This window comes from Hordeum vulgare, chromosome 1H (genome assembly GCF_904849725.1).
Source record: "Hordeum vulgare subsp. vulgare chromosome 1H, MorexV3_pseudomolecules_assembly, whole genome shotgun sequence".
NCBI classification, from domain to species: domain Eukaryota; kingdom Viridiplantae; phylum Streptophyta; class Magnoliopsida; order Poales; family Poaceae; genus Hordeum; species Hordeum vulgare.
This window is the reverse complement of record NC_058518.1, coordinates 449,964,766-449,974,705: the sequence shown is the minus strand read 5'-3', so window position 1 is coordinate 449,974,705 and position 9,940 is coordinate 449,964,766. Positions and strand designations below refer to the sequence as shown.

At 39.7% G+C, this 9,940-nt stretch overlaps 1 protein-coding gene across 1 annotated transcript; it reads left to right on the top strand.

Annotated features, from left to right (window-relative positions):
- Positions 1–9,222: 9,222 nt before the first annotated feature.
- Positions 9,223–9,940, top strand: LOC123413701. The gene is made up of 3 exons (XM_045106613.1): positions 9,223–9,419; positions 9,530–9,588; positions 9,680–9,940. The coding sequence occupies exons 1-3, from the start codon at positions 9,302–9,304 to the stop codon at positions 9,797–9,799; spliced, it is 297 nt and encodes a 98-aa protein (XP_044962548.1). The 5' UTR covers positions 9,223–9,301; the 3' UTR covers positions 9,800–9,940.

Sequence of the window (9,940 nt, the reverse complement as noted above, 5' to 3'; positions counted from 1 at the left end):
TAAATTATAGATACGTTTGGGACGTATCAACGACCGACGACCGGGGATGGACGGGGCGATGGCTGGGAACAAGTCATGAAGGTTACGATGGCAGTTGGACTCTCGCCAACGGTCTTTTGCATATACGTGGCGCTCTCGGGTTCGCTCCAAAATCCTTATTTTCATGGGTTCGGTGAAAATGTTTACCGCGTCCCTAAAAAAATTACAGGTCGAAGTTGTTTACGGGGTCTATTCGGATAGCTTTTTTCACACGGATCCGTATTTTGACTGTTATTTTACGGATCGGGACATTATAAGGGGTCTGTTAGAGATGCTCTTAGAATAACTCCAATGCGAACATATGTGCTTGTTGTCCGTTTTTATAGTTTGAGTCACATAGTCATTTTTTACGTTTGGATCTAACATGTGTCCAACCGATCAATTTAATTCTTATGTGCGTAGAAAACAATATGAAATTAAAAAAGATCCATGAGCATAGATCATGCCAACGATCATATCAACGCACATAATTCATTGTCGACCCTATGCCAGCGGCTGGCATTAGGGCTGGACTAACAAGCTACTCGACTCGTTAAGCTCGTTAACTTTAACAAGCTCAAACTGTTGATCGGCTTGGTTCATTAAATACTCATTAAGCTCATGAGATCACGAGCGCTCGTTACACTAGTAACCAATACAGAAGCATTCCATCATATATTCATTATTTAAACATATAGTAAAGTAGTAATGCATCAGCCTTTGTCAAATTTATTCTTTTGAAATAGCAGCACATGATGCAACAAGTAGTTAATAAAATATGTACTGCTAGTCGAACTTGATGGAATGTTGAGCGCCTAAGCCATGTTTGGCTTTGTCTTTTGAAGTCTTGGGCTCGTCTTTGTCAATGACCCTACTCATTATTGATGTTCACTTAGGATGCGCTTGGTATGGTTGTATTTTAATACAGATGTATTTAACTTATCGGTGTAAATTACTGGGCTAGAGCATTTTTTTAGCTTGAAACCAAAACGACAAGGGGACGTCTGTATTTTTTACAAGTGTATTTAGCATAAAAACTACAATCCAAACAGGGCCTTAGTGTTTGTGTATGATGTATGAACTATAATGGTGGTCTGACTTATGATTGTTGTTCAAATGTTCTTTTGTTGTGTCATTGTATATTGCTGGCTGGCTAGAGAGACATAGAGAATTGCACTTGTTATGATGCAAGCAAATAAACAACAGTACAATGCTACAACAAATTACAACAATACATACTAAATAAAAATACGGGAGGCCGACTAGTTGCTTTCTGTTGTATCTTCGGGAAATAGACGAACTCAGCATCGTCATCATTGCCATCTTCCTAGAAAGGTAAATGGAAATATATAATTTTATTTAACATTTAGCAAAAGTCTAAGTTTACAAGAAGACAATACATAGTAGAAAAATATTACCACTGTAATTGTAGGCTTAAACTGGTTTTCTTTTGATCCTTTAATGTAGCTAGAAGCACAAACAAGTGCATCAACCATGTTTGGGCGGAGAGAGCTACGATAGTCATCGAGAATTATGCCGCTCATAGAGAATGTCGACTCCCATGAGACACTAGTTGCTGGTATTCTCAAGAACTTCTTTGTCATCTTTGTCATGATAGGATATCCATGAGCATTCAACCTCCACCAATCAACTACTCTAAAAGTTGGATCCATAATTGGATGGTTTTTGTCTTCAAGGTAACTGGTCAACTCAGATTTAGATGGCTCTGAATTTGTCTCCTCTAGGAAGGACTGAAACCCAATTGACAATGAGGACATAGATGTAGTTGAATGCCTACTTGATATTGAACTCTGTTCATTATTGTTTCGAGCCTCATTCTTGCGATTTTCCATCTCATAAGTAGCATAGAGATCAAAGAATTTACTTTTGGTTTCCTCGGCCTCAATACTACCCTTCTCTCTTCCATACATCTTCTTAAAATACTAATCAACAAGTTTCATCTTAAACCTAGGATCAAGAATGGTGGCAATGACCATGACATTGTTCTTTTCCTTCTTTTTTCACTATTTTCATTTCCCTCACTCTCACTATTGTCATCCCAACATTTATCAAAGTTCTCAAGCATCGCTTATCCCATCTTTTTCAAGTTTGCAATTGAACCCATGCCACGCTATACGATAGCAATCTTAACATTCATGATATATGAATAGAAAATGTTGGTAGTAGGATAGTTAGATCCTAATAATACAGTGGTTACCTCGGTAAAAGATTTCAAGATGGGTTGAATCTTTTCATATAATGTCCACTTTTCATCTTTAGGCTGCCATTTGTAGGTAGTATGTGCCTCTACATACTCCTTGAAAGCAGCCTTATACACAGTGCAAGATTCTACCCTTTTGCATGTAGAATTCCATCTAGTAGATACATCCACGCATAAACTTCTCTCAGTTTCCATATTCAAAGACTTGCAAACCATCAATAATTTGTACATGTGTGATGGAGATTTTTTTCAAATACTTGACAATATCACTGAGCTTATTGATAAAAGTTTGCAATAGAGCAATGACATCATTCACTATCAAATTGATAATGTGGGCACAACAGTGAACATGGAAGTACTTAGGAATAATTTAGCAGATTTCCTAGCAATGATCTTGTCCATCAATCTCGACTTGCACCATGGGGAATCAAACTCTCGATCTCCACCTCGGGTTAACGCGCAGTAACCACCGCGCCACTGCCCCCGATCTGATGAATAATTTTCATTTGCTCTTTTCTTAATTTTTTTTCTTTGGTTTCCGTTTTTGCTTCTACTTTTCATTTTTTGCTTCTCTGGTTTCGTTTTTGTTATTCTTTTTTTTTCTTCCTGACTCTATGATTTTTTATAGTTCGTGAACTTTTTCCTCAAATCAATGATTTTTTTCAAAATTTGACGAACTTTTTGTCAAAATTGATGAACTTTTCCCAAATCGAATGAACTTTTTTGAAAATTTGATGAATTTTTTCTCAAATTCAATGAAATTTCTTTATTTCAATGAATTTTTTAAAAAACTAAATGAACTTTTTACAAATTTGATGAACTTTTTAAAATTTTGATGAACTTTTTTCAAAATTAACAAACTTTTTTTTAATTTGATAAACTTTTTAAAAATTTAGATGGACTTTTTCGAACTCGATTAACTTTTTCTAAATCTCGATGAACATTTTTTGAAAACTGATTAACTTTTTTTTCAAATTTGATGAATGTTTTTCAAAATCACTGAGCTTTTTATAAAAATTAATGAACCTTTATCAAATGTGATAAATATTTTTCGAAATTGATTATTATTATTTTTAAAAGCTGTCAACATTTTTCCCATTTGAAGAACTACTTTTGCAAAATCGGTGTAGTTTATTTTTCGAAAATCAATGAACATTTTCAGGGCCTGCAGGAACGCGAGCTGTTTGATGGGCCCGTCCAACGCGCAGCGCTGCAATTGCCAGGAGGGCAAACGGGGCCTGTAGCGCCGTATAGGAGGTCCCCCTATTTCTCGTCCTTTACGAGACGTAAGTCGGTGCCAGTTCTAGTTGCGAGGGAGTGGGTTGGCCTAGTACTGTCATGACGTCCTCGCAAGTTTTATTTCTATTTTTATTTTCTTATCACACTTAGTTTTTTCTTCACATCATCACGTGTTTTCTTTGGGTTTTCAGTTTTCTTATGTCTCTTCACTAGTTTCTTCAGGGTTTTTTTCAGTACATGTCTAATATTTTCAAATACACATTGTACATTTTTAGTGTACACGGGGGACATTTTTTGGATAAACGTTAAACATTTTTGCAAATATACGATGTACATTCTATTCCAAATACTTTTATCGAATATTATTTCAAATACATGTTAAATATTATTCAAATCCTCATTGAACTTTTATTGAATCCCATGAAATATATTTTTATACTACATAGACATGGTTTTACATTTTCTAATATTATTTAAATGTCCAAAGATTTTTCTTGAAACACATGATTTTTTTGGTACATGTCACATGGATTTTTATGAATGGTACTGAACATTTTAGGTACTAGGCGAAAATTTGTTTATATTGTGTTGAAAGATTTGTAAAAAGGTCACACATATTTTTTGAAACATGTGAACATTTGTTTTTGGAAATGTCACACACATTTTTTGAATGACAGAAATCAGTTTTTAGAATTATGCAAACATTTATTTACAATGTATAACCATTTTTCGAATGCCATGTACATTTTTTCTGAAAGTTGTGAACATTGTTGATATGTCAAAACATTTTTATGAATGCTATCAAGAGTTTTTTTAAGATACTATAACCACAATTTTAAATTCATTGTCTTTAGTGTTCAAAATTAATTTTGCTTTTGAAGAAATGTATTGAGACTATTTTTCTAAAATACGAACCCCCAATTAAGAAAAGAAAGCGAACAAACGTCATGAAACATGTCGAGGCGAGACGAGCTCGTGTCTCGCTGCGGACGAGACAGAGCCACTGTTCGGTGGCCTGGCCGAAGCGATAGAGGCCCACGAGGGAGGTCGTTGTGTACAAGCTGAGTGGGGAGTGGGGGTGTGGAGGCAAGGCAGGTCGTCGTGAAACCTGGTGTTTACACCGGAAAAAGGTCCATTTTAAACCCTGAATTCGTGGAGGTCAGACGGAATTAATCCTCAAGTTAAAATTCCAGTCGATCGTACCTTTTGGTTTGTATTGTCTGTGTGGACGAGAATAATGCGGTGGAATTGTGACACGTAGATGCTTGTACTATGCATATTGAAAACTGTTTTACTTTAATGGTATGTGTGCGTGTGTTTGGATTAATCTAGGAGAATAGAACAAGTAGCTATATATTCATGATGTTCTGTTTCGCGGGGTCTCGATGTTACGACTGTTGACAGGTTCAAGTCCATGGGATGCCTCTGGAAACATGTGCCTGCGATGCGGGACAGACTCGTCTACATGGGATGCCACTGTTTGTTAAAGAGGAATACGGTCTCGTGTAAAGGGCTCCATGCTGAAATACAGAGAAGGAATACGTGGCTAGCGCTGATCCGGACAGAAACAGATGCGTGTGAGTGTGACACCGGCCTTCAGACAGCTCGGCCACCAAACGCCATTTTCGCATCGCTATACACAAGTTACTAATCAACAGCTACTGCTGGTTAGTATTCTTTTGCTTAATTACAACACTCTAATCTTAATTACTAGAAACTTGCGTATAAAGTAAAGAGATTAATTTACTTATCAGATTTATCCGTTATTAATTTACTATGCAGTACTGCCTCCGTTCCTAAATATAAGTCTTTCTAGGAGTTTCACTAATGGACCACATACGGATTTATATAGACATATTTTAGAGTATAGATTGACTTATTTTGCTTCGTATGTAGACATTTAGTGAAATATCTTAAAGGACTTATATTTAGGTACGGAGGGAGTACATGTTTCTTTTATTAGGAAATAAATAGCTGCAAATGTCACCTTTGTGGGGTTTTCTCTTCTTCAGATGATGTGTGGTGGTCCTAGAAGTAAATTTAGCATAATATAATTATATTCGTTTGTGTTTCAAAAAAATTATACAATATAACAGGATGTACTATATCGTAACTTTTATATCATGAACGATTATTTTTTTATTTTGCCCCCTTTGGCTCCGCCCCTGATCGTCATGTCCGTCGGTCGATCTCCGTTAGAACAACAGGTCATCGTTATCGGCAGTTTTGTCCTTTGTACCCTAGCTTGCGCGTGTAGTACACTCCATGCACGCGTGCATCCGTAACGACCACACGAAACGAGGCCAAGTGTCGATAAGCTGTTGTCGGATGATGGTTCGTTCAATGACACACTTTTTAATATACAACGTACATTTCAATGACACACAATAAACTTTGTATAATATAGGTAAAAAGAAACAGTAAAAACAAACAAAAAAAGAAATCATAAAAAGGCATATAAATATAAATAGAAACACAAAAGAAAAATTAAATCGAAAATAAAAAACCAGAAAAGAAAAATAAAGAGATAAATTTAAATGAAAGGAAAAAAGAACCAAAAACAAGAAACAAAAACAAAAACAGAAGGAAAAAAGAACAAGAAAATAAAGGGGAAAAACAGAAGGAAAAAAGAACAAAAAAAGAAAAGGAAAAAAAAGAAAAAGAAAAGGAAAAAATAACCAGAAAAGAAAACCAAAAAAGATAAATTTAAATGAAAGGAAAAAAGAAGCAGAAAAAATTTATAATGTTAAATGAAAGGAAAAAAGAACCAAAAAACTAAAAAGATAAATTTAAATTGAAGGAAAAAGAACAAAAAATAAAAAATGAAAATGAAAGGAAAAAGAACTAGAAAAGAAAAAGAAAAAAAATGAAAGGAAAAAAATAAAAGAATAAAAACTAAAGCAACAACACGCATCAGGCGCTTCCGTGTACTGGGCCGGTCCAAACCCGATCATCCTGTGCCACGTCGACAATCTCTGTTTGGTAAATAACTCGAAAGTTTGATTTAGACTGGTATTATGTAGTTTTGGGTAAAATCGACCGAAATTTTAAGTTGTGGGTCATTTCGTCTGACCTCTACGAATTCAGTGTTTAAAATAAACTTTTTCTTTTTTTGCACTGGAGCCATGAAAAAGAAAACACAGGAAAGCCGTTTCAGTGCAGTCCGGGCTGGCTATACTGTAGCACGGTAGGCCGGCGGGCATAGCCTGTTTACCATGTCATGGTCGCAAGTCGCAAGAGGCCACTACTGTTGCCCTCGGTGCGTGGCCACCCAACAGTGCTCGCTTCCGGCCATGAACAGTCGAGACCCACTGTTGACGACTACTCGTGACTCGTGGTGGTCCGAAGCGCCACCGGATTTTCTGCGTCAGGACGAAGAGCATGCCGCTGTTTTGCATGCACACGACGCGCTGTCAGGTGGGGCAACTTTTGGAGTGACTGTCCATTAAAATAAGAAATGAGTCCAGCGTTGGCTCCGGTGCCATTATACTCCTTGGATGACAAACAGCTTGGTGCTAGTCCTTCGCTGAGAAACAAATTCTTCGGCCACAACTGGGATTTGACTGCAATCCTACGTACCGCTCCGTCCGTTGCTCCAATCCTGTCGCTCCATAAGTCGCGGCTGTTGACAGTCTATCAGATCGAGTTAGAAACCATCCTCAAAGAGGTTGATATGGCGACGGATGAAGGGCCAGTTCTTTTCAGGTAGGATACCATAGAATCAAGATTTTGGAAATTTTTCTTAGAATCTGTTCCTCCCAAAATCTATCGTCAACTTCGTTTCAGAGTTTATAGTTTGAGATTCTGATAAATGTTGTGTGCTGAAATGTCCGTATAATCATTAGATAAAAATTGTTTGATAATTTGTTAACACCTTTTTTTGTTTCTAACGCTAAGTCGAATATGCTCATCACTTCCTGGTTTGGTACCATCAACTTCCATCATATTAGCATTGACAAAATATCAAGAAAGAAATTCTAGCATCATTCATCCATCTAACAAATTAAACAAGCAAGCAATCTATCTATCCAATTGACACATCGATTCATCTATATATGCATCAAAGTTTTTGCATCTATCCAATTCATAGCTTAAAAAAAGAACAAAGACTTGGGAGAGAGAGGATGACTTCGACGGATAGGACGAGCCGTCGGAGGAGAGGTTCAGACCGACGGCGGCGAGTTTCGGGCCGGCGGCGGACAGGCGGGTCGCAGAGGAGGAACTTGGGCCGGTGGTGAGGTGGGGCCAGCGGCGGACACGCAGGATCGCGGAGGAGGAACTAGGGCCGGCGAAGGTGAGGTGGGGCCGGCGGAGGGGAGGTCCAAGCCGACGACGCCAGGCGAGGCCGACGAGGCGAGCGACCAGGCGGGGCATCGCAAGGCAAAGGCGTTGGTTTTCCTCTATTCGAATGAGACTGCGGGGTGGCATTCTTGAGGTAATAACGAGCTACAACATGAGTATTCTGTTAACTCCAAACGTTTTCTTTTGATGACTAGGTAGTATCTGGGATTCCGAGAAAATCCAACTATTTTGAAGATTTTTGGATTGCACTACGATTCTGCAGAATCCTTTACAGATTTTGAAGGGGCGATCAAGTTCTTCTGGCCAAAGATTTTCCAGACTAAGATTCTTCATAATTTGTTCAAAAGAACTGGCCTGAAGTGTATGACAAGAATGAGGACAACATCGTAGATGTCAGCTACGTCTAAGCGACGCCGTGTCGTCAAGACGACGAAGTTGGTGCCTCTACAAGAGCTGCGAGTGGCAATGAAGAGTAGAGCATGTGAGGTGCTTGGGTCTCAGGAAGGTCATCATTCCTTCCCTACCATTGAAGTTAAGTTTTACAGTTTCATTATCATCAACCGATTAGCCGTTTGCAGGCTAGAGAGGGGGAGCTTCATTTTTTCAAGGCTCACAATCAGTCAGACATGGGAAATAGGTGTCGATGGTCACTTATACTATGTTTAGAGTGCAATTTACTTGATATATGGCGAAATGTACTAAATTCACTTTGGTTTGGATAAAGAAATCCAAGTATGAACGAAAATCATGTTTGTTTAAATATGCATCAAATTTATTCATTTTTGTTAAATATCTTTCAAAATGTCTACGTGCATTTGCGTATATGGATGGATGGTCGGCTTTCGTATCCATGTTTGTGGACCGTTTGGGGTCAGCATTGAAGATGCCCCCTAAACAAGCATGTGACCAGGCAACCACGGGGCATGGAAATTTTAAGCTACAGATGAAAATTTGTATTCTAATCAATTCAATTAATTACGTACATCATGTCGTCCCCTATCAAAAGAGAAATGTACATTACCATGTTGACTGAAAACGGTAAGGGTATATGTCAAGTATTAAAGTGCCAATCAACCCATGGATTAATTACGTGCATTACGTTTGGTCTATTTTTGAAACATTATAATTTCATACATGAACTTCACAACAATATCGACATTCCCGGATTAATTACGTGCATTACATTTGATCTATTTTTGGGACATTATAATTCCATACATGAACTTCACAACAATATCAACATTCCCGTGGCTCCAGTTACCACAAAGGCAGCCATTAAATTGAAATAATAACAGTGCCACAAGGATATGCACAGGGGAGGGCCTCGCAGAGCATCCTCCGCCTTCTAAACATGGCAAGCAACGCGAAGTTGACCTTTTGTAGTGGGACAAGAAGAGGAAGCCAGCCAGCCCCTGGTCCAACTATAAAACCCCAAGCGCTAGCAGGCAACGCCTCACCTCCACCACCACCACCACCACCACCCGTGAGCAGTGACAGTTGTTTTCTCTTCTAGCAATAGCAATGGAGTCCCGCCGCTCCACGAGGCCGAAGCCTCTCCTCCTCGCCTCCCTCTGCCTCCTCGTCGTCGTCCTCCTCCTGGCCCTCCCCCTGCAGCCGGCGTCCGCGGTGCCAACGACCAGTAAGTTTTCACCCATTCTGCTCGTTCGGCTACTCGGATCCTGAATCTTTCCGCCTTGCTTTTCTGTCCCGGCGCGGTTGCTGTCGCTGATCGTTGGTGTGGTCTCGCAGGGAGCGTGCGCCTGAGGAACCAGCAGCGCTCGCCGTCTCCGAAGCTTTCTTCCCTGCAGGTTCGTTGTTCCTGCCTGCCTGCTTGCCGTTGATTGGGTTCCGTAAATCCTGACGCGGGCTGACGGCTAATACCTGTTGCTCTGCTTGCAGGATGTGGCGGGGAGGCTGCAGGGCCGGGCGGCGGCGAGGATGGACGTGGAGGTGAACGACTACCCGGGGTCCGGCGCCAACAACCGCCATGACCCTCCCAAGGGCCCCGGAAGAGGGTGAAGCGAGCTCCTCAGCTCACCGCCACCAGCTGGTCTCGCCTGTTGTGTTGGTGCCGCTCTGTCCGTAGCCATAGCTGTTGCTACTACTACTAGTACTTCACAGTTCACACCATGCATTATAAACCAAGAAAAGTTGATGTTT

What these genes read in the sequence shown, in the direction of transcription:
- LOC123413701 (XM_045106613.1), top strand. Translation starts at nt 9,302, where the DNA reads ATGGAGTCCCGCCGCTCCACGAGGCCGAAGCCTCTCCTCCTCGCCTCC. An exon ending in GTCCGCGGTGCCAACGACCA is followed by an intron (nt 9,420 to 9,529) that starts GTAAGTTTTCAC and finishes GTGGTCTCGCAG; the next exon opens with GGAGCGTGCGCCTGAGGAAC. An exon ending in CGAAGCTTTCTTCCCTGCAG is followed by an intron (nt 9,589 to 9,679) that starts GTTCGTTGTTCC and finishes CTCTGCTTGCAG; the next exon opens with GATGTGGCGGGGAGGCTGCA.